Source organism: Thunnus maccoyii, chromosome 6 (genome assembly GCF_910596095.1).
Source record: "Thunnus maccoyii chromosome 6, fThuMac1.1, whole genome shotgun sequence".
NCBI lineage: Eukaryota > Metazoa > Chordata > Actinopteri > Scombriformes > Scombridae > Thunnus > Thunnus maccoyii.
In genome coordinates, this window is record NC_056538.1 from 34,076,922 (window position 1) to 34,101,921 (window position 25,000).

The following is a 25,000-nucleotide window of genomic DNA, read 5'->3' on the forward strand; positions in this document are numbered from 1 at the left end:
AGCTGGGTGGTGATAATGTTGACAGAGTGTTGTAGTGATTTGTTTTCTTTAGTGAGTCTCTCTGTTTGTCTTTGTTCATGGTACAGCAGAGTCTGTTGAAGCTCTCGTCTATGTGTTCTTCTAGATGGTCCAGGTCGCTTCATATTATCGTCCGGTTTTTAGGTGGAAAAAAGTAGAGAGTGAGAGTTACGTTCACAGCATCTTCAGCCTCCCGTTCCCGGTTGGATTCAGCTAATGCCTTATTAATGTGGAATAACAAACTTATTTCCAGATGTTGGTTCAAATTAATTTTCACACCTCATGGGGAAAAAGTAACTACATTTAACTTTAGCTGATTAACTGATTCAGACCAGAGCAAACCAACTATAGGTTTGAAAACAGGATTACTTCAGATGTCCAGCTGACTGTCTCTGTGGTGTAGCCTGACCGGAGTGGCTGGTCACTTGGTAGGAGGCAGACACAGGAAACCTTATCCCGGTATCACAAGGTGGTTTATTTACAAAAAAAGTGGCACCATGCTACACATGTAACAAGAACAACAACAAAAATTATGTACAAAACAAAAAAACAACTAAATAGTTAACTTGGCCTAACTGATCAAAACTCAACTCATATCAACTGAACTTATATTAACTTATCATCATGTGCACACAGCTACACACTGATGTACTAACCCCCCGACAGCCAAAAAGCAACTGCTTAAATAGACCCTTCCATCAGCAGTCCATCAGAGTCAATCTGGGCTGTACCATTGCTGCAGGTGCATCCCATGTCTCTCCTAAAACAGGTCAGAAATAAAGTTATTCAATCTTACCAACCTCCATGGTGAAACACTTTACCATAGCTTACCATATAACACACTTGCAACCATACATAAACTGATCAAAGTCACAGTAAATACCTCACTTAACCTAATTAACTACCACCCCCGCCACATTATCCAACCCAGTGACATCACCAATGATGTCACCCAGTGTATAAATACAGGCCATTGTTGGGTGCCTCCTCCTTTTGTCTGTGGAGCACATGGTGGGTATGGTAATTAGCGCAGAAAGAATAGGATTGAATTATGAAATGCAGACTTAACCCAATAAACAATAACTAAACTTAACAATACTTGTTGGTGTTTTACTTTAACCAAAAATGTTGCTGGTATGTGAACTGTAACCAAACAATGCAAACCACAAACAAACCCGGAATAGTATGTGTCTGCAAGTTACAGATTGATCATGGCTAAACAAACAATTACCAAGCATGGTTAAATTTGTAAGCTATGTGGCATTGATGGTGAAAGTAGGGACAAATGGTGTATTCTCACCCACTTTGTCACAGTCTCTCTCTTCCAGAGTCTCCAGGTTTCCAAGCCAGAGAGCAAACACTTTAGTCTGACTTGGTTTTTAGCTCCGTTTTGTTGGACCTCAAACCATGAGGTCACACAGAGAGGGCCTACATGTAACCTGTGAGGCCTGACCACGAGGTGCTTTATTCCTTTGTTTTCCCCGAGACAAAGGAATAGCGCCAAAAATGCTGCTTACAGACAATGGGAGTCCATTGCAAACTCCATTTCCAAGGATGCTTTGCAATTTTCACACCTCAGCAGGGAGCAGTCAACATACAGTCTCATTGGCAGAGACGCTCCTGCACAGCGGAGCGTCCTGATGACGCAGCCGTGACATCACCGCCCCTTTAAAAGCTGAACGTGCCCTGAAGCACACGCCTTTCCCATGTCACTGAGCTAGGGGTAACTTCTGTTCCTCTGTGAGTCAGCTGACTAAAGGGGGTACCCCACGCATGTGTTTTCCCCTCATCGAAGACTCCCCTCGCTGGACGAGACGAGACTTCGCCCGTGTTAACCCGAACACATTCCCGGATCCAAGAGAGACCGCTGCTGCAACCGGTGCCCTCAAATTCCCTCGAGACAGAGGAAACGCTTCTTCACCGAGTCGACTCTGCTGTTCTCTCCGCCACGCAGCTGAGAGCCAGCTGCCGTGTTTTTCGCCGACCGTGCGAGAACGGCCACCGTCTGCATCCGAGCCCAGGACAAAGACGACAGACTACACACAAACCCTGCTCGCTTTCTGAAGCGACCAAGTGAGAGGCATAAGTCTGGGCAGAGGCAGTGTTAATTGTGTGTTCTTATCAGCATCAGTTGCTGTTGTTTAGCATTTAGCTTTTAGCTTTATTGCTATTGTTTGTTGTGTTGTTGACGGACCGCCGAGTCCATTTTTCCTGCTTTACTCTGAGGAGTATTTTAAGTTTGCTGCCTGTTAAGTTGTGTTCACCACGCTAGACTGTTTTGTGTTTGTCCCACTCGGGACTACCACTGTGTTTGTGCCATCGTGAGTCAGGAAGTAAGTTGCTTTGTCGGTCAGAAACCAGACAACGTGCGTTACAGACGTCCGTACGCGCACTGTCTGTGGACAAAGGAACAGCTTCTCTTCCTCTCACGATCGCTTTCTCTCCTTCTTCCTTCTCTCTTCTGACTAACACATACACGCGCACACACACACATGCACGCACCGACATCTTTTGCACATCTGATGGTCAGATAACGTCGGACAAAGCTTCGCTTTGTCTTTCCTTATCCGCCATCAGACACGTGTGTTTTTCACAGAAGTGGGTGAGTGCAAGACGCCGTCCACCAGGCGGCGCCGTCTTGCTTCTGTCTAACCAAGACAGCGCCACACTTCTGCCATCCGGTTCTCGCGGACGTGACTATGGGAGGAAGTCACGTCGCAGACCGACGACGTCATCACGTCAGGCCCCGTTGCCATCTTGTCTTACACGCACACACACACGCACGCACATACACATGCACACACACACACACACATGCATTCCCCTGCATGTGTCCAACCCTGTACATAGCTGTTGTGTTTTGTTTGGTAGGATTAGATTATAGAATAGTTGTTTATTGAATGAAGCATTTGTTAACTTTGTTAATTTTGCTAAGTTTAATAAACACTGTTATATCTTTAAAGAGAAGTTCTTCTGTCATTATTGTGTGTAATATTGTGAAAAGTGGCTGATTGAAGGAGTCAGAGCTCGAATTCACCCTTCTTTGTTCACCCTTGAATGTTTATCTCTCAGATATTAACATTCTAGGTGAACTCCCATTTATGAGACTACCGTGTTTGGTTATTGGTCCTGGTTTCTGGGTGGTGCCCCGTATTCGTTAATTCATATTAATAATTCTATTAATTGTCATAATTAGTTAATTATCCTTAATAATTATTGCAAACAATCAACTGTGCTCCTCACAGATCCAACTGTTGGTGCCCGAATTATTGATTAAGGTTAACAATATCTTATTTTCATAATTCATAATTATGATAATTATGAATTATTGCTAATAACCAAATGCACTACCGCCCGTCCCAACAGTTTTCTAGTTGCTGAAGATTTAACCTGTTATTTCCACACACAAATTATACTTGTCTGGAGCATATTTGGTAAAACAAATGTAAAAGTCAGATTCTGGTCCACATATGTTGTTTGTGGCTTTGCAGGTTAGTGGTAAACTGGTCACATGATTCCTGAGTGAGTTCAATAATCTGTGTGTTTTCACTGAGATGAGCTCTGAGCTGCTGGAAGTCCTCACAGTGTTTGTTCAGTTCACAGCTCTGTACCAATATAAATACTGACTTTCTGATTTTCTCTGCAGGACTCCAGGCTGAAGATAAACACCAACCAACAGGTAAAAAGAGAGAATATATCTCATCTGGTCTGGGAACGCCTCTGATCCCCCAGGAGGAGCTGGAGGACGTTACCCGCACCGCCATCAGGACAATGAATCCACTTTGGTTTATGACCAAATACCCTCAAAGCTAATAACTAATAATATATGCTAATGTTAGCATTGAAAAGTGAAAATCCAGATTTTTATTTAACAGTTTAAACTCTAAAGTTTAAACTTAAAATTCATGTAGAAATGAATTAACACTTTAAACTGTTACTTAATCATTTCTACATATTTATAGCTGGAAGGAAAATACCTGATAACTGCTCCAATATGTTTTATTTGATTTTAGATCTCCAGCAGCGTCTGTCTGTCACAGAATAAAACACAAATAGACAATTTAAATCTGTTAATTACTGACAGAACAGAACTGATGTAAAGGAGCAATAAAAACAGCTGCAGCCTGCAGAATATTTAATGTTTAAATAAAATATTGCTTATTTAGTTTGTGACAGTCTGACGTTGTTTTCAGGCTCAGGATGATTTTATAGGAGACGCAGCTGTGTGACGTCATATTTTCCTAAGAGAGCTGAGACGAAGAAGAAAGGAGAAGCCTTTTGGCTCTTGAAGAAAAATAATAAAGTTACAAGAGTGTTTTTATGATGGATTCATGATTCAGTAAATCTTATTTTATGAATAAATATGATCAGCTGCTGCTGGTGGCGTCATTCCTGCTCCACAGGTCGTTTTCTTGATCTGCTGTATTACAATAACAGCCCGACTGTTTACTGTCCCGTCAGATCAGCTGATTGATCAATAACCAATCATTAAACACATTGATCAAAGGAGTGTTTCCATCCACTGAAAAACTTCCACAGAGGATACACCTGTGGTTCCTCGCTCTAAGCTCCTCCAGGAACCTCCTCGCTCCTCGTCTCCTCTGAGGAGCGTTTAAGGGTTTCAGGTCACAGCTGGAGGAAGGAGGAGCGAGGACGCGAGAAAGCATAAATTAGCCAAATGAAAAGCACCCACAGCTTTAGTCTTGCTTCTATATTTGGTCTCTTGTGTATTGTATCCCACAATCCTCTGTTTTCCTCCAGGTTCTCAGTGTGAAAGCACAGCCAAGGCTGACATCGGGCTGGCGTTGGTCTACAGATACGAGAACATCAGCCGTAGAGACTACAGAAACATGAAGTCCTTTCTAACTAAGATAGTCAGCTACTTCGACATCGGCCCTGACAAAGTCCAGATCGGTAATAATTTCACTACTTCTACTATTCACACTACTGCTCCTGGTACTATTACTACTACTGTGTGTAAAAAGTACTCAAAATACTAAAATCTTTACATCAAAATGTAAAAAAGCAGCAAAATAGGACATGATAACAAGAGTAGTCAGGGGTATGTCTGATGTGAGGATGAAAGGAGCAGACCAGTGGTTTTACATGTTTAAGTAAAATAACTGTTATCTGCATACAGCCTCCGTTACTGCCAGTTATTTCCCAAAACATGCAGACATATTTTAGCTTTGTAATAACTTACAGAAATGAAATGTTCAGGTGATACACCTACCTTCAAATTCAGTGCTTCACCCACCGAAACACACATTTATAACTCATGGTAATTATGATTCAGCTTATAAAACAATCTTTTATCTGGACACTGTTTTCCATGGTGGAGATATACTATACATTCCTTCTGTGTAGGTCCGTGTTGGATCAGTTAGCAGGACAGATGTTCTGACAACTTTGTCTCTCTACTAATACTCTGCTTTTATATGTTTCCAGATTAGCTGTCAGTGATAAAACTGGAAGCATTACAATGTTAAACTGTATTAAAAACTCACTTGAGTTCTGTGTGACAACATTTAGTTCACTGTAAGCAGTGCAGGTGGTGCCTGACTGACATGTTTTTATTGTAGGCAGGGGCGTCGCAGCCGTGGGTGTTACTAGTGTTGTGACACCTGCACTTTCACAGAAACATAATTCCATCACTCCCACTTTTTCCTGAGGTAGTCATTGATGAAACGAAACTGAGGTTCCCATGCATGAAAAACCTATTGGTCTAGTTAGATTAATTGAAGAGCCATCCAGCCAATCACAGCCGTTTGACCAACCCACCAGGTCAGGGAAGAGTAAACAGTTGAAGTCCAGTAAAGTTACCTTTGTGCATTCAGCAACGGTGCTTCTGTTACTCGCTGCTGGCTGTGATAACAGATCAGAGAATAACAGATCAGAGGTATGAAACAGATATTTAACTAGTTAGTAATGTAGAATTTTCTTTTGTAACTTTGTCTTGTTATGTGATGTGTCAGCTCAGCTAACATCATTGAACATAAATGAAATAGGCTAACTTATCCTAAATGTAAACCAGGTGGCAAATTTGGTTTTTAGTCACTTCTATTGTCGTTTTTAAATGGTCATAGACAAAGGTGAGCATTCATATTTAAGATGTGTAACATCTGTCTGTCTTATGGCAATGTGTTGCCTGCCTGAACTGACGCCTGCTGATACAAAACCTCCTGGACAACTTTTGGTATTTAATTTCCCAATTAAAGACAATTAAAGGTCCCCTTTGGATTCCTACTAAAAGAGACACTTTTTAAAACAATTGAAGACAGTTTAGGTTGTACTCGTCCATGGACTCAGAAATGACTCTTTACTGATACTGATTTGTTACCAGGGTTCAATTTGTTATGCATCTATAACCATATCCATTTCATTTTAATGGAAGTGTAAGTTTCCTTTAATTTCATGTCTATAAGGTATGTAAGGAAGTAGGATAAAGATGCTCTGTGATTATCTTAAGTATAATAAGGATAACTATGCTCCAGTACAGCAATTCATACAAATAACTGGATGTAAGTAGTAAACTGCTATGAGACCCTAAATAAATTCTGCTGAGTTGTTACACTCATATGGTCTCAGTAATTATTTGATGGTAAGCTGAAGCAGTGGTTACAACTACAGTAGTAGAAGTTGTTTAAATGTGTGGCATTCATTTTGATTTGGCATGTTGAGACTGGAACAGGGCTCGAAGGCGGCGGGTTGCCGTGCTCATGTCCCACCTCTAGAATCCCCACACTTTCAAAATCGCTGCTCCAACCCTGATTGTAGGTGTCTGTGCTCGCTGCTGACCGTTCAGTAGCATCAACCTGCATACTAGACGCAACTCAACCCTACTGCTGACTACAAACTAAACTTTCTGCACTAAAATAACTACAAATAACTTTGTTGGCCAGATGAAACTACTCAAAGTTACAAAAACAAAAGAACGTTAAAACTGAAGTTGGCTTCTCATTAAAGTTAAACTCTTCTGCACAAACTGGACAAAAAGAAATAAAACGTTTATTTAAAAGTTGAAGTTTATACTAAGAGATGTGCACCGGCTTAAAAAGGTCCGACGAGGAACAACAAGGAGACGCTGCAGACGTCTTTCTGAGGACAACAGAAAGACAGAAAAAGCTTTAAAAAGAGCAAAGACAAACGGTGTCATCTGGTTGTGTCTGTTTGGGGAAGTTTTGGGATGAAGAATTGATTTTCACGCTGAAACTGAAGATCTGAAGACCTAAGATTGATTCAAACCCACTTTGAGGATTAATTTAAAGTTGAATTAATCACAAACTTCATTATTACCCAAAGACCTGAATGACTTCATAACACATATCACACATTCAACACATTACTCCAACATTCAGAGACAACACACATGTGCAATATAAATCAATCATTTCAATTCCTGGAATAAACAATACTTAATGTAGTTACACAATATAAATACAGATGCAGTCGTCACTGTCTATGTTACCTATTAACATAATACTCACTACTTTTAACTATCAAAATTAATTCTTCATACAAAAGGTTAAACATCCATTAGTTCAGCTTCAATAAAACACACATTTATTTAAACAAACCTACTTTTTAATGTTAACAAAACTCTATTTTATGACCACTGAATATTAATTCCTCACTTATCAAAAATATAAATGTCTAATACTTAGTAAATATGAGGTTAGAGCAGCACAATAAAATAACTGCAGATACATAAACATACATACTGTTTGTTGTTCAAAAGTTCTACCTCTACTGACCACTGGAGGGTCGTATGATCACACTGTAATTTACAACATTTAACCTATAAATGAATAACTAAGTCAATTTATATCACACAGACTTCAGGGTTAGACTATAATATTGTGAAGCATCTCCAGATCAACAGTTTCCTGCTTACAAAATGATCATATCTTTACTTCACAGTTATTACAAACTTTGGCTTAAACACACTGGATATAATGAACTCAAATTGAGGAATGCAGCATAATTTATGGTTTTGTTCTGGCAAGTGTCCTTATCTTGAGATAGCAGCAGGTTGAGAAGGACAGACAGACGCTTCTTCATCAACTGTGTGTAATGTCTTTACTTAAAGTCTTTTTCAAGGAAGATTCCTCTTGATGTTTCCTTGAATTTGGGTGAATCCATGAAGAAATGAACATTTCAAAGAGTGTTGTAAATCCGGATCTCAAGAGTTCGGAGAGAGACCCAGTTTGAGTCTGCAGGGTGTCAGTTAATACAAGAAACAACAAAACAAACAAACAAAAACTTGCTTCTATGCACTCTATGCATTGCCTTGGTGCACTGCCTGTTGGCATCTACGTCCTATAGGACTCAAACTTAAGCTTTATGGCACAGATCCTTGCTTGTGTTGTATCAGTCTCAGATGTACGTCGCTTTGGATAAAAGCGTCTGCTAAATGAAAAATGTAATGTAATGTAGTTACACATCTTTACCTGGGAGGTGTAAAAGTCAGTTTATCTTGAGGGAAGTTCAAAAACAAAGTTGTCCATTTCCTGACACTCTTTATTTAAGAGGTTAGAAGTCAGTTTACCTTGAAAGGTTCCTGCCAGTAACACAAAGTCCTCTACATTCCTGAGGAGATAGCAAAGAGGACCATCTTGGACCCCTACGAGTCCTTTGGTCCCTCTATATGCAGATTAGTACAGGCATGAGTGTGTGTGAGACATGTGACGTGTGTAGATGAGTGTTGGGGTGATGATGACAACAAGATAATAACCACAATAATAGTAATAAACCAATGCATCTGTTCAAGAACACTCAGTGCAACTATTATTCTCATTCTCATTATTATCATTGTTATTCTCATTATCATTTAAAAACAAAGGCTGAGTCAGTTTTACACATTTCTGTGTTTCCTGCAGGTCTGGTTCAGGGCAGTGAATACCCAAAGACTGAATGGCAGCTGAACACCCACCAGACCAAACAATCCCTGCTGGAGGCCATAAACCACCTGCCACAGAGAAGAGGAGACTCCTCAGGTGATTTAACAGCAGGCTGTCTGATCCACACCAGCTTTACACTGTGAGGGACTGAGGCAGAGACTCTGATTAGATCCAAATATATTTACTTTCTGTATTTAGGTTTGTCAGCGGTGGAAAGAGAAGCTGTAAGTGATCCGTATTTTATATCTTAAAGTATTTATAGTAGAATTTATTGTATATATTGAATATATATTTGTGAATGAAATTCACTCTCCTGACAGATCAAGAAAACTGTGTATCTGCTAACAAATAACATCTTCAGAACAGACTTCAGATAAAGTTAGTAAACAGTATATTCATTCATACTGATTCCATAAATAGTAGGTTTACAATAAAAATGAGATGAATGATGATGGTAATTAGGGCCCGAGCACCTACCGGTGCGAAGCCCTATTGAAACTGAAGGAATTATTATTATTATTATTATTATTATTATTATTATTATTCCTCCGAAACAAACGCATTTTTGAGGGCCTAAACATGCATGAAAACTCATGAAAATTTGCACAGATGTCAGGACTGGCGAAAATTTCGATATTTTATGGGTCTCGAAATAAAGCGGGACAAAATGGCTCGACAGCGCCACCTAGAAAGTCAAGAAAATTGAGCCCCTCGATACAGATTGTCGTAGGAGAACGAAATTCGGTATGCATATGTATCATGACCAGACGCACCAAAAAGTCTCAAGGACACATAGCCTAACTCCAACAGGAAGTCGGCCATTTTGTATCAAAGTTGAAATTTTGCACCGATTTTGTCAATTCCAGCCCGCATACTTTAACGAACTCCTCCTAGAGATTTGACCCCAGGACTTTCAAATTCGGTCCGTATCATCTACAGGCATAGGAGATTAAAAGTTGCTAAAACAATTCTCATTAGTCTTTCCTAGGGGGCGTGGCTGGGTGGCGAATTTCGATCCTTCGCCATGAAAAATGAAACGGCTATAACTCCGGCATACATGATCCTAAGAGAGCCAAACCTTTTGTGCTTCATAAGAGTCCCGCCCTGAACGGGTCCATGTGACAATACAGGATATGAGTCATAGCGCCACCTCCTGGCAACAGGAAGTTACATGTTTTACGCTCTGACACCCTGTGGGCAGCACGGTGATCGAATCCAGCTGAAATTTACTGAGAATAGCCTCAAGACCTTGGAGATCTTATATTATGAAGTTGGTGACCCTTCGTTGAAAGGTGTTGCCATGGCGACGCGGCGAATTTCGATGTGACGCCATGAAATTTCAATGCCTTATAACTTGACTCCACGTGGTCTGATCTTTTCCAAATTTCATATGCTTGTTAAGAGTCCCGATCTGAACACATGTTCAGTCTCATATTTAGCGAAAGTCATAGCGCCACCTACTGGCAACAGGAAGTATCATGCGTCGTACTTTGTCTAATTACTCCTAGGAAATTTGGCTGATGCACCTGAAATTAAGTCAGCTAATAAACGAGACCTTGGTGATGCTACATTTGGCAGCTCATGACCCAAAACTGAATGCTGTTACCATGGCGACACATCCTTCGCCATGAAATATGATACTGTTTTTCAGGGAGAAGGGATTGCTCTACAGTCATGAAACTTGACACACATGTCTAGAGTGATGTCAGCTAAAATCCTATGTGGTCGCTTTGAATGGGCGTGGCAAAATGGCTCAACAGCGCCCCCTTTAAAATTTCAAAATTGCAGCCCCGCCTTCCAGATTAACGTAGAAAGATGAAATTCACAGGGCACATGTATAATGTCAACACGCACAAAAAAGTCTGTTGACGCCTTATTGTAAGTTGAACAGGAAGTCGGCCATCTTGAAAAACTGGTCAATTTTCGCCTTTTTTTGGCCATTTCGCATACCTTGTATTTTAACGCACTCCTCCTACAGATTTCATCGTAAGGACTTCAAAATCAGTGTGTGTCATCTAGAGTAGTGTATGATCATGATGGTTTGGCCGTGGCGTGGCGTTGAGTTTTGATGTTTCGCCATGACAGAGGAAATTGATATAACTTGAGTGTACATGGTTGGATCTGCCTCAAACTTTACACAACAAGTCACTGACAAAAGCCCTTCGACTGAGCGTCACTTCGACATGCGCTGGGGTGCGAGGGCCCGATCATCGCTGCTTGCAGCTTTAATTAGGGCCCGAGCACCGACCGGTGCGAAGCCCTATTGGAACTGAAGGAATTATTATTAGGGCCCGAGCACCGACCGGTGCGAAGCCCTATTGGAACTGAAGGAATTATTATTATTATTATTATTATTCCTCCGAAACAAACGCATTTTTGAGGGCCTAAACATGCACGAAAACTCATGAAAATTTGCACAGATGTCAGGACTGGCGAAAATTTCGATATTTTATGGGTCTCGAAATAAAGCGGGACAAAATGGCTCGACAGCGCCACCTAGAAAGTCAAGAAAATTGAGCCCCTCGATACAGATTGTCGTAGGAGAACGAAATTCGGTATGCATATGTATCATGACCAGACGCACCAAAAAGTCTCAAGGACACATAGCCTAACTCCAACAGGAAGTCGGCCATTTTGTATCAAAGTTGAAATTTTGCACCGATTTTGTCATTTCCAGCCCGCATACTTTAACGAACTCCTCCTAGAGATTTGACCCCAGGACTTTCAAATTCGGTCCGTATCATCTACAGGCATAGGAGATTAAAAGTTGCTAAAACAATTCTCATTAGTCTTTCCTAGGGGGCGTGGCTGGGCGGCGAATTTCGATCCTTCGCCATGAAAAATGAAACGGCTATAACTCCGGCATACATGATCCTAAGAGAGCCAAACCTTTTGTGCTTCATAAGAGTCCCGCCCTGAACGGGTCCATGTGACAATACAGGATATGAGTCATAGCGCCACCTCCTGGCAACAGGAAGTTACATGTTTTACGCTCTGACGCCCTGTGGGCAGCACGGTGATGGAATCCAGCTGAAATTTACTGAGAATAGCCTCAAGACCTTGGAGATCTTATATTATGAAGTTGCTGACCCTTCGTTGAAAGGTGTTGCCATGGCGACGCGGCGAATTTCGATGTGACGCCATGAAATTTCAATGCCTTATAACTTCACTCCACGTGGTCTGATCTTTTCCAAATTTCATATGCTTGTTAAGAGTCCCAATCTGAACACATGTTCAGTCTCATATTTAGCGAAAGTCATAGCGCCACCTACTGGCAACAGGAAGTATCATGCGTCGTACTTTGTCTAATTACTCCTAGGAAATTTGGCTGATGCACCTGAAATTAAGTCAGCTAATAAACAAGACCTTGGTGATGCTACATTTGGCAGCTCATGACCCAAAACTGAATGCTGTTACCATGGCGACACATCCTTCGCCATGAAATATGATACTGTTTTTCAGGGAGAAGGGATTGCTCTACAGTCATGAAACTTGACACACATGTCTAGAGTGATGTCAGCTAAAATCCTATGTGGTCGCTTTGAATGGGCGTGGCAAAATGGCTCAACAGCGCCCCCTTTAAAATTTCAAAATTGCAGCCCCGCCTTCCAGATTAACGTAGAAAGATGAAATTCACAGGGCACATGTATAATGTCAACACGCACAAAAAAGCCTCTTGAAGCCTTATTGTAAGTCGAACAGGAAGTCGGCCATCTTGAAAAAAATGGTACATTTTCGCCTTTTCTTGGCCATTTCGCATACCTTGTATTTTAAAGAACTCCTCCTACAGAATCCATCGTAAGGACTTCAAAATCAGTGTGTGTCATCTAGACTAGTGTATGATCATGATGGTTTGGCCGTGGCGTGGCGTTGAGTTTTGATGTTTCGCCATGACAGAGGAAATTGATATAACTTGAGTGTACACGGTTGGATCTGCCTCAAACTTTACACAACAAGTCACTGACAAAAGCCCTTGGACTGAGCGTCACTTCGACATGCGCTGGGGTGCGAGGGCCCGATCATCGCTGCTTGCAGCTTTAATTAGGGCCCGAGCACCGACCGGTGCGAAGCCCTATTGGAACTGAAGGAATTATTATTATTATTATTATTATTCCTCCGAAACAAACGCATTTTTGAGGGCCTAAACATGCACGAAAACTCATGAAAATTTGCACAGATGTCAGGACTGGCGAAAATTTCGATATTTTATGGGTCTCGAAATAAAGCGGGACAAAATGGCTCGACAGCGCCACCTAGAAAGTCAAGAAAATTGAGCCCCTCGATACAGATTGTCGTAGGAGAACGAAATTCGGTATGCATATGTATCATGACCAGACGCACCAAAAAGTCTCAAGGACACATAGCCTAACTCCAACAGGAAGTCGGCCATTTTGTATCAAAGTTGAAATTTTGCACCGATTTTGTCATTTCCAGCCCGCATACTTTAACGAACTCCTCCTAGAGATTTGACCCCAGGACTTTCAAATTCGGTCCGTATCATCTACAGGCATAGGAGATTAAAAGTTGCTAAAACAATTCTCATTAGTCTTTCCTAGGGGGCGTGGCTGGGCGGCGAATTTCGATCCTTCGCCATGAAAAATGAAACGGCTATAACTCCGGCATACATGATCCTAAGAGAGCCAAACCTTTTGTGCTTCATAAGAGTCCCGCCCTGAACGGGTCCATGTGACAATACAGGATATGAGTCATAGCGCCACCTCCTGGCAACAGGAAGTTACATGTTTTACGCTCTGACGCCCTGTGGGCAGCACGGTGATCGAATCCAGCTGAAATTTACTGAGAATAGCCTCAAGACCTTGGAGATCTTATATTATGAAGTTGGTGACCCTTCGTCGAAAGGTGTTGCCATGGCGACGCGGCGAATTTCGATGTGACGCCATGAAATTTCAATGCCTTATAACTTGACTCCACGTGGTCTGATCTTTTCCAAATTTCATATGCTTGTTAAGAGTCTCGGTCTGAACACATGTTCAGTCTCATATTTAGCGAAAGTCATAGCGCCACCTACTGGCAACAGGAAGTATCATGCGTCGTACTTTGTCTAATTACTCCTAGGAAATTTGGCTGATGCACCTGAAATTAAGTCAGCTAAAAAACAAGACCTTGGTGATGCTACATTTGGCAGCTCATGACCCAAAACTGAATGCTGTTACCATGGCGACACATCCTTCGCCATGAAATATGATACTGTTTTTCAGGGAGAAGGGATTGCTCTACAGTCATGAAACTTGACACACATGTCTAGAGTGATGTCAGCTAAAATCCTATGTGGTCGCTTTGAATGGGCGTGGCAAAATGGCTCAACAGCGCCCCCTTTCAAATTTCAAAATTGCAGCCCCGCCTTCCAGATTAACGTAGAAAGATGAAATTCACAGGGCACATGTATAATGTCAACACGCACAAAAAAGCCTCTTGAAGCCTTATTGTAAGTCGAACAGGAAGTCGGCCATCTTGAAAAAAATGGTACATTTTCGCCTTTTCTTGGCCATTTCGCATACCTTGTATTTTAAAGAACTCCTCCTACAGAATCCATCGTAAGGACTTCAAAATCAGTGTGTGTCATCTAGACTAGTGTATGATCATGATGGTTTGGCCGTGGCGTGGCGTTGAGTTTTGATGTTTCGCCATGACAGAGGAAATTGATATAACTTGAGTGTACATGGTTGGATCTGCCTCAAACTTTACACAACAAGTCACTGACAAAAGCCCTTCAACTGAGCGTCACTTCGACATGCGCTGGGGTGCGAGGGCCCGATCATCGCTGCTTGCAGCTTTAATTATTATTATTATTCCTCCGAAACAAACGCATTTTTGAGGGCCTAAACATGCACGAAAACTCATGAAAATTTGCACAGATGTCAGGACTGGCGAAAATTTCGATATTTTATGGGTCTCGAAATAAAGCGGGACAAAATGGCTCGACAGCGCCACCTAGAAAGTCAAGAAAATTGAGCCCCTCGATACAGATTGTCGTAGGAGAACGAAATTCGGTATGCATATGTATCATGACCAGACGCACCAAAAAGTCTCAAGGACACATAGCCTAACTCCAACAGGAAGTCGGCCATTTTGTATCAAAGTTGAAATTTTGCACCGATTTTGTCATTTCCAGCCCGCATACTTTAACGAACTCCTCCTAGAGATTTGACCCCAGGACTTTCAAATTCGGTCCGTATCATCTACAGGCATAGGAGATTAAAAGTTGCTAAAACAATTCTCATTAGTCTTTCCTAGGGGGCGTGGCTGGGCGGCGAATTTCGATCCTTCGCCATGAAAAATGAAACGGCTATAACTCCGGCATACATGATCCTAAGAGAGCCAAACCTTTTGTGCTTCATAAGAGTCCCGCCCTGAACGGGTCCATGTGACAATACAGGATATGAGTCATAGCGCCACCTCCTGGCAACAGGAAGTTACATGTTTTACGCTCTGACGCCCTGTGGGCAGCACGGTGATGGAATCCAGCTGAAATTTACTGAGAATAGCCTCAAGACCTTGGAGATCTTATATTATGAAGTTGGTGACCCTTCGTTGAAAGGTGTTGCCATGGCGACGCGGCGAATTTCGATGTGACGCCATGAAATTTCAATGCCTTATAACTTGACTCCACGTGGTCTGATCTTTTCCAAATTTCATATGCTTGTTAAGAGTCCCAATCTGAACACATGTTCAGTCTCATATTTAGCGAAAGTCATAGCGCCACCTACTGGCAACAGGAAGTATCATGCGTCGTACTTTGTCTAATTACTCCTAGGAAATTTGGCTGATGCACCTGAAATTAAGTCAGCTAATAAACAAGACCTTGGTGATGCTACATTTGGCAGCTCATGACCCAAAAACTGAATGCTGTTACCATGGCGACACATCCTTCGCCATGAAATATGATACTGTTTTTCAGGGAGAAGGGATTGCTCTACAGTCATGAAACTTGACACACATGTCTAGAGTGATGTCAGCTAAAATCCTATGTGGTCGCTTTGAATGGGCGTGGCAAAATGGCTCAACAGCGCCCCCTTTAAAATTTCAAAATTGCAGCCCCGCCTTCCAGATTAACGTAGAAAGATGAAATTCACAGGGCACATGTATAATGTCAACACGCACAAAAAAGCCTCTTGAAGCCTTATTGTAAGTCGAACAGGAAGTCGGCCATCTTGAAAAAAATGGTACATTTTCGCCTTTTCTTGGCCATTTCGCATACCTTGTATTTTAAAGAACTCCTCCTACAGAATCCATCGTAAGGACTTAAAAATCAGTGTGTGTCATCTAGACTAGTGTATGATCATGATGGTTTGGCCGTGGCGTGGCGTTGAGTTTTGATGTTTCGCCATGACAGAGGAAATTGATATAACTTGAGTGTACATGGTTGGATCTGCCTCAAACTTTACACAACAAGTCACTGACAAAAGCCCTTGGACTGAGCGTCACTTCGACATGCGCTGGGGTGCGAGGGCCCGATCATCGCTGCTTGCAGCTTTAATTATTATTATTATTATTATTCCTCCGAAACAAACGCATTTTTGAGGGCCTAAACATGCACGAAAACTCATGAAAATTTGCACAGATGTCAGGACTGGCGAAAATTTCGATATTTTATGGGTCTCGAAATAAAGCGGGACAAAATGGCTCGACAGCGCCACCTAGAAAGTCAAGAAAATTGAGCCCCTCGATACAGATTGTCGTAGGAGAACGAAATTCGGTATGCATATGTATCATGACCAGACGCACCAAAAAGTCTCAAGGACACATAGCCTAACTCCAACAGGAAGTCGGCCATTTTGTATCAAAGTTGAAATTTTGCACCGATTTTGTCATTTCCAGCCCGCATACTTTAACGAACTCCTCCTAGAGATTTGACCCCAGGACTTTCAAATTCGGTCCGTATCATCTACAGGCATAGGAGATTAAAAGTTGCTAAAACAATTCTCATTAGTCTTTCCTAGGGGGCGTGGCTGGGCGGCGAATTTCGATCCTTCGCCATGAAAAATGAAACGGCTATAACTCCGGCATACATGATCCTAAGAGAGCCAAACCTTTTGTGCTTCATAAGAGTCCCGCCCTGAACGGGTCCATGTGACAATACAGGATATGAGTCATAGCGCCACCTCCTGGCAACAGGAAGTTACATGTTTTACGCTCTGACGCCCTGTGGGCAGCACGGTGATGGAATCCAGCTGAAATTTACTGAGAATAGCCTCAAGACCTTGGAGATCTTATATTATGAAGTTGGTGACCCTTCGTTGAAAGGTGTTGCCATGGCGACGCGGCGAATTTCGATGTGACGCCATGAAATTTCAATGCCTTATAACTTGACTCCACGTGGTCTGATCTTTTCCAAATTTCATATGCTTGTTAAGAGTCCCAATCTGAACACATGTTCAGTCTCATATTTAGCGAAAGTCATAGCGCCACCTACTGGCAACAGGAAGTATCATGCGTCGTACTTTGTCTAATTACTCCTAGGAAATTTGGCTGATGCACCTGAAATTAAGTCAGCTAATAAACAAGACCTTGGTGATGCTACATTTGGCAGCTCATGACCCAAAACTGAATGCTGTTACCATGGCGACACATCCTTCGCCATGAAATATCATACTGTTTTTCAGGGAGAAGGGATTGCTCTACAGTCATGAAACTTGACACACATGTCTAGAGTGATGTCAGCTAAAATCCTATGTGGTCGCTTTGAATGGGCGTGGCAAAATGGCTCAACAGCGCCCCCTTTAAAATTTCAAAATTGCAGCCCCGCCTTCCAGATTAACGTAGAAAGATGAAATTCACAGGGCACATGTATAATGTCAACACGCACAAAAAAGCCTCTTGAAGCCTTATTGTAAGTCGAACAGGAAGTCGGCCATCTTGAAAAAAATGGTACATTTTCGCCTTTTCTTGGCCATTTCGCATACCTTGTATTTTAAAGAACTCCTCCTACAGAATCCATCGTAAGGACTTAAAAATCAGTGTGTGTCATCTAGACTAGTGTATGATCATGATGGTTTGGCCGTGGCGTGGCGTTGAGTTTTGATGTTTCGCCATGACAGAGGAAATTGATATAACTTGAGTGTACATGGTTGGATCTGCCTCAAACTTTACACAACAAGTCACTGACAAAAGCCCTTGGACTGAGCGTCACTTCGACATGCGCTGGGGTGCGAGGGCCCGATCATCGCTGCTTGCAGCTTTAATTATTATTATTAGGGCCCGAGCACCGACCGGTGCGAAGCCCTATTGAAACTGAAGGAATTATTATTATTATTATTATTATTATTATTATTATTATTCCTCCGAAACAAACGCATTTTTGAGGGCCTAAACATGCACGAAAACTCTTGAAAATTTGCACAGATGTCAGGACTGGCGAAAATTTCGATATTTTATGGGTCTCGAAATAAAGCGGGACAAAATGGCTCGACAGCGCCACCTAGAAAGTCAAGAAAATTGAGCCCCTCGATACAGATTGTCGTAGGAGAACGAAATTCGGTATGCATATGTATCATGACCAGACGCACCAAAAAGTCTCAAGGACACATAGCCTAACTCCAACAGGAAGTCGGCCATTTTGTATCAAAGTTGAAATTTTGCACCGATTTTGTCATTTCCAGCCCGCATACTTTAACGAACTCCTCCTAGAGATTTGACCCCAGGACTTTCAAATTCGGTCCGTATCATCTACAGGCATAGGAGATTAAAAGTTGCTAAAACAATTCTCATTAGTCTTTCCTAGGGGGCGTGGCTGGGCGGCGAATTTCGATCCTTCGCCATGAAAAATGAAACGGCTATAACTCCGGCATACATGATCCTAAGAGAGCCAAACCTTTTGTGCTTCATAAGAGTCCCGCCCCGAACGGGTCCATGTGACAATACAGGATATGAGTCATAGCGCCACCTCCTGGCAACAGGAAGTTACATGTTTTACGCTCTGACGCCCTGTGGGCAGCACGGTGATCGAATCCAGCTGAAATTTACTGAGAATAGCCTCAAGACCTTGGAGATCTTATATTATGAAGTTGGTGACCCTTCGTTGAAAGGTGTTGTCATGGCGACGCGGCGAATTTCGATGTGACGCCATGAAATTTCAATGCCTTATAACTTGACTCCACGTGGTCTGATCTTTTCCAAATTTCATATGCTTGTTAAGAGTCCCAATCTGAACACATGTTCAGTCTCATATTTAGCAAAAGTCATAGCGCCACCTACTGGCAACAGGAAGTATCATGCGTCGTACTTTGTCTAATTACTCCTAGGAAATTTGGCTGATGCACCTGAAATTAAGTCAGCTAATAAACAAGACCTTGGTGATGCTACATTTGGCAGCTCATGACCCAAAACTGAATGCTGTTACCATGGCGACACATCCTTCGCCATGAAATATGATACTGTTTTTCAGGGAGAAGGGATTGCTCTACAGTCATGAAACTTGACACACATGTCTAGAGTGATGTCAGCTAAAATCCTATGTGGTCGCTTTGAATGGGCGTGGCAAAATGGCTCAACAGCGCCCCCTTTCAAATTTCAAAATTGCAGCCCCGCCTTCCAGATTAACGTAGAAAGATGAAATTCACAGGGCACATGTATAATGTCAACACGCACAAAAAAGCCTCTTGAAGCCTTATTGTAAGTCGAACAGGAAGTCGGCCATCTTGAAAAAAATGGTACATTTTCGCCTTTTCTTGGCCATTTCGCATACCTTGTATTTTAAAGAACTCCTCCTACAGAATCCATCGTAAGGACTTAAAAATCAGTGTGTGTCATCTAGACTAGTGTATGATCATGATGGTTTGGCCGTGGCGTGGCGTTGAGTTTTGATGTTTCGCCATGACAGAGGAAATTGATATAACTTGAGTGTACATGGTTGGATCTGCCTCAAACTTTACACAACAAGTCACTGACAAAAGCCCTTGGACTGAGCGTCACTTCGACATGCGCTGGGGTGCGAGGGCCCGATCATCGCTGCTTGCAGCTTTAATTATTATTATTCCTCCGAAACAAACGCATTTTTGAGGGCCTAAACATGCACGAAAACTCATGAAAATTTGCACAGATGTCAGGACTGGCGAAAATTTCGATATTTTATGGGTCTCGAAATAAAGCGGGACAAAATGGCTCGACAGCGCCACCTAGAAAGTCAAGAAAATTGAGCCCCTCGATACAGATTGTCGTAGGAGAACGAAATTCGGTATGCATATGTATCATGACCAGACGCACCAAAAAGTCTCAAGGACACATAGCCTAACTCCAACAGGAAGTCGGCCATTTTGTATCAAAGTTGAAATTTTGCACCGATTTTGTCATTTCCAGCCCGCATACTTTAACGAACTCCTCCTAGAGATTTGACCCCAGGACTTTCAAATTCGGTCCGTATCATCTACAGGCATAGGAGATTAAAAGTTGCTAAAACAATTCTCATTAGTCTTTCCTAGGGGGCGTGGCTGGGCGGCGAATTTCGATCCTTCGCCATGAAAAATGAAACGGCTATAACTCCGGCATACATGATCCTAAGAGAGCCAAACCTTTTGTGCTTCATAAGAGTCCCGCCCTGAACGGGTCCATGTGACAATACAGGATATGAGTCATAGCGCCACCTCCTGGCAACAGGAAGTTACATGTTTTACGCTCTGACGCCCTGTGGGCAGCACGGTGATCGAATCCAGCTGAAATTTACTGAGAATAGCCTCAAGACCTTGGAGATCTTATATTATGAAGTTGGTGACCCTTCGTTGAAAGGTGTTGCCATGGCGACGCGGCGAATTTCGATGTGACGCCATGAAATTTCAATGCCTTATAACTTGACTCCACGTGGTCTGATCTTTTCCAAATTTCATATGCTTGTTAAGAGTCCCAATCTGAACACATGTTCAGTCTCATATTTAGCGAAAGTCATAGCGCCACCTACTGGCAACAGGAAGTATCATGCGTCGTACTTTGTCTAATTACTCCTAGGAAATTTGGCTGATGCACCTGAAATTAAGTCAGCTAATAAACAAGACCTTGGTGATGCTACATTTGGCAGCTCATGACCCAAAACTGAATGCTGTTACCATGGCGACACATCCTTCGCCATGAAATATCATACTGTTTTTCAGGGAGAAGGGATTGCTCTACAGTCATGAAACTTGACACACATGTCTAGAGTGATGTCAGCTAAAATCCTATGTGGTCGCTTTGAATGGGCGTGGCAAAATGGCTCAACAGCGCCCCCTTTAAAATTTCAAAATTGCAGCCCCGCCTTCCAGATTAACGTAGAAAGATGAAATTCACAGGGCACATGTATAATGTCAACACGCACAAAAAAGCCTCTTGAAGCCTTATTGTAAGTCGAACAGGAAGTCGGCCATCTTGAAAAAAATGGTACATTTTCGCCTTTTCTTGGCCATTTCGCATACCTTGTATTTTAAAGAACTCCTCCTACAGAATGCATCGTAAGGACTTAAAAATCAGTGTGTGTCATCTAGACTAGTGTATGATCATGATGGTTTGGCCGTGGCGTGGCGTTGAGTTTTGATGTTTCGCCATGACAGAGGAAATTGATATAACTTGAGTGTACACAGTTGGATCTGCCTCAAACTTTACACAACAAGTCACTGACAAAAGCCCTTGGACTGAGCGTCACTTCGACATGCGCTGGGGTGCGAGGGCCCGATCATCGCTGCTTGCAGCTTTAATTTGTATTATTGTTGCTGTCATAATATTAAAGGAAAATTACAGTTGATTTGAACCTGATGTATTTGCTATAAATGTGGCCGTTGTGTCTCTATGTGTCAGGTTAACTTTGTTCTCTCAGCTGTTATAGAGATTCTGGTGATTCACAAACAGATGTTTATCACACACACAAAGATTTTTACATGAATCATTTCAAAAGTTTGTTTGTGAGTCTGAATGAAAGTAAACACAGAAACTAGCCGCCTGTAGCAGCATTATGGCTAACTGCATAGAGATCTATATCCAGGCAGCTTGCCCATGTATACCTGGCTGCTGCCTCCAGAGCGGGGCGGGGTTAATTAGGGCCCGAGCACCGACCGGTGCAAAGCCCTATTGAAACTGAAGGAGTTATTATTATTCCTCCGAAACAAACGCATTTTTGAGGGCCTAAACATGCACGAAAACTCATGAAAATTTGCACAGATGTCAGGACTGGCGAAAATTTCGATATTTTATGGGTCTCGAAATAAAGCGGGACAAAATGGCTCGACAGCGCCACCTAGAAAGTCAAGAAAATTGAGCCCCTCGATACAGATTGTCGTAGGAGAACGAAATTCGGTATGCATATGTATCATGACCAGACGCACCAAAAAGTCTCAAGGACACATAGCCTAACTCCAACAGGAAGTCGGCCATTTTGTATCAAAGTTGAAATTTTGCACCGATTTTGTCATTTCCAGCCCGCATACTTTAACGAACTCCTCCTAGAGATTTGACCCCAGGACTTTCAAATTCGGTCCGTATCATCTACAGGCATAGGAGATTAAAAGTTGCTAAAACAATTCTCATTAGTCTTTCCTAGGGGGCGTGGCTGGGCGGCGAATTTCGATCCTTCGCCATGAAAAATGAAACGGCTATAACTCCGGCATACATGATCCTAAGAGAGCCAAACCTTTTGTGCTTCATAAGAGTCCCGCCCTGAACGGGTCCATGTGACAATACAGGATATGAGTCATAGCGCCACCTCCTGGCAACAGGAAGTTACATGTTTTATGCTCTGACGCCCTGTGGGCAGCACGGTGATCGAATCCAGCTGAAATTTACTGAGAATAGCCTCAAGACCTTGGAGATCTTATATTATGAAGTTGGTGACCCTTCGTTGAAAGGTGTTGCCATGGCGACGCGGCGAATTTCGATGTGACGCCATGAAATTTCAATGCCTTATAACTTGACTCCACGTGGTCTGATCTTTTCCAAATTTCATATGCTTGTTAAGAGTCTCGGTCTGAACACATGTTCAGTCTCATATTTAGCGAAAGTCATAGCGCCACCTACTGGCAACAGGAAGTATCATGCGTCGTACTTTGTCTAATTACTCCTAGGAAATTTGGCTGATGCACCTGAAATTAAGTCAGCTAATAAACGAGACCTTGGTGATGCTACATTTGGCAGCTCATGACCCAAAACTGAATGCTGTTACCATGGCGACACATCCTTCGCCATGAAATATGATACTGTTTTTCAGGGAGAAGGGATTGCTCTACAGTCACGAAACTTGACACACATGTCTGGAGAGACACCAGCTAAAAACCTATGTAGTTCCTCTTAATGGGCGTAACAAAATGGCTCAACAGCGCCCCCTTTAAAATTTCAAAATTGAAGCCCCGCCTTCCAGATTAACGTAGAGAGATGAAATTCACAGGGCACATGTATAATGTCAAGACGCACAAAAAAGTCTGTTGACGCCTTATTGTAAGTTGAACAGGAAGTCGCCCATCTTGAAAAACTGGTCAATTTTCGCCTTTTTTTGGCCATTTCGCATACCTTGTATTTTAACGCACTCCTCCTACAGAATCCATCGTAAGGACTTCAAAATCAGTGTGTGTCATCTAGACTAGTGTATGATCATGATGGTTTGGCCGTGGCGTGGCGTTGAGTTTTGATGTTTCGCCATGACAGAGGAAATTGATATAACTTGAGTGTACATGGTTGGATCTGCCTCAAACTTTACACAACAAGTCACTGACAAAAGCCCTTGGACTGAGCGTCACTTCGACATGCGCTGGGGTGCGAGGGCCCGATCATCGCTGCTTGCAGCTTTAATGTTTATTATACAACACGTAGTTCTGACCAAGCAATCTGATTGGTCAACTAGACATTTAAAATGTGCTCAAATCAGCATGACAGCACACCTAGCCGTGCTCAAATGAAAAGCCTCATCACTAAAAATATTACTCCGCCATTCATTACGCCGGGGACACACTGGATGCGTCAACCTCAGCAGTGCGTGTGCGTCGCTGAACTGCTGCGTCTCGCACGCTTGCAGCGTCCACACAGGAAGGAGATTCGAGGTCTCGCCTATTTTCTCCGCGTGACGCGCGCGGTTCTCAGCAGAAATAGACTTGTGTGGACGCTGCAAGCGTGCGAGACGCAGCAGTTCAGCGACGCACACGCACCGCTCACGCCAGCGCTTCGTTCCTGACCGCATCACTGTCACGCCAACAATGACAGTAAAGCACCCTCGAGTGTAATATTGTTTAAATCCGAACCCACTGTGATTTGATTGGTTTGAGTGTGGAATGTGGGCGGGGTTAAAGAACACAGTCAATTCATAAATGAAAAGGACCTACCGGTATACGTTACTCAGGCTAATGTCATGAGGGGAACTGCTCCTCTGTAAACTCTCTGTTTCATATTTGAAACACAATGATCACTTTGAAGCATGAGTTGACCAGTTAAACATCCATAATATTCACCTCATAAAATGAGCAAGGTGTTGCTGCTCGTCTTCATGTGGTTCCAGTGATTTTTATCGCTTTGTGGCCGCAACGTAGGCTCGTTGTTACAAGACTATTGACAGTGGTGGAATATAACTAAAGTACATTTACTCAAGTACTGTACTCAAGTACATACTTTACTGGAGTATTTCTATTTTATACAACTTTATACTTCTTCTCCACTACAAGACAGCTATAGTTACTTCTTAGTTATAAATTACTTCTCAGGTTACAATTTTTCAAACTCTTCCTGTCCAGTGAAAACTATGTGTCTCCAAATTCTGTGATTCTGAATGTTTGTGATAAACTGAAGGATTAAGTGATCCTTTATGAGTTGAGAAAATTCTGATTCTACTTCTTAAGCTAAATAAAATATTATTTCATAGTGGTAGTTTATTAAATAGTTTATTGTACTCTTGGATTAGCTGGAAAATGCATTGTCACAAAGCAGAAAACAGGCTGTTTTTCTGAGCTCATGAAAAGTTGACTTTTTAGAGATACGTGGTTCTCACGGGACAGAGACGCTACAAACATATGATGATCTTATAGAATATGATGCATCGCTGTAGATGAAACTACCCAACACTATATAAAGTAGATAAAAATGATCACCTTAAACATCTACAACAGTAAAACATAATATTATTG

General features: G+C 42.2%; 1 protein-coding gene across 1 annotated transcript in view; it reads left to right on the forward strand.

Annotated features, from left to right (window-relative positions):
* LOC121898330 (collagen alpha-1(XII) chain-like) overlaps positions 1 to 25,000 on the forward strand; it is a 35,862-nt gene that overhangs the window by 4,993 nt on the left and 5,869 nt on the right. Inside the window, exons 2-4 of the mRNA XM_042413325.1 lie at positions 3,665 to 3,697; positions 4,780 to 4,932; positions 8,898 to 9,014. Of these exons, the coding sequence (XP_042269259.1) occupies positions 3,665 to 3,697; positions 4,780 to 4,932; positions 8,898 to 9,014 (303 nt within the window). The remainder of the gene's footprint in view (positions 1 to 3,664; positions 3,698 to 4,779; positions 4,933 to 8,897; positions 9,015 to 25,000) is intronic.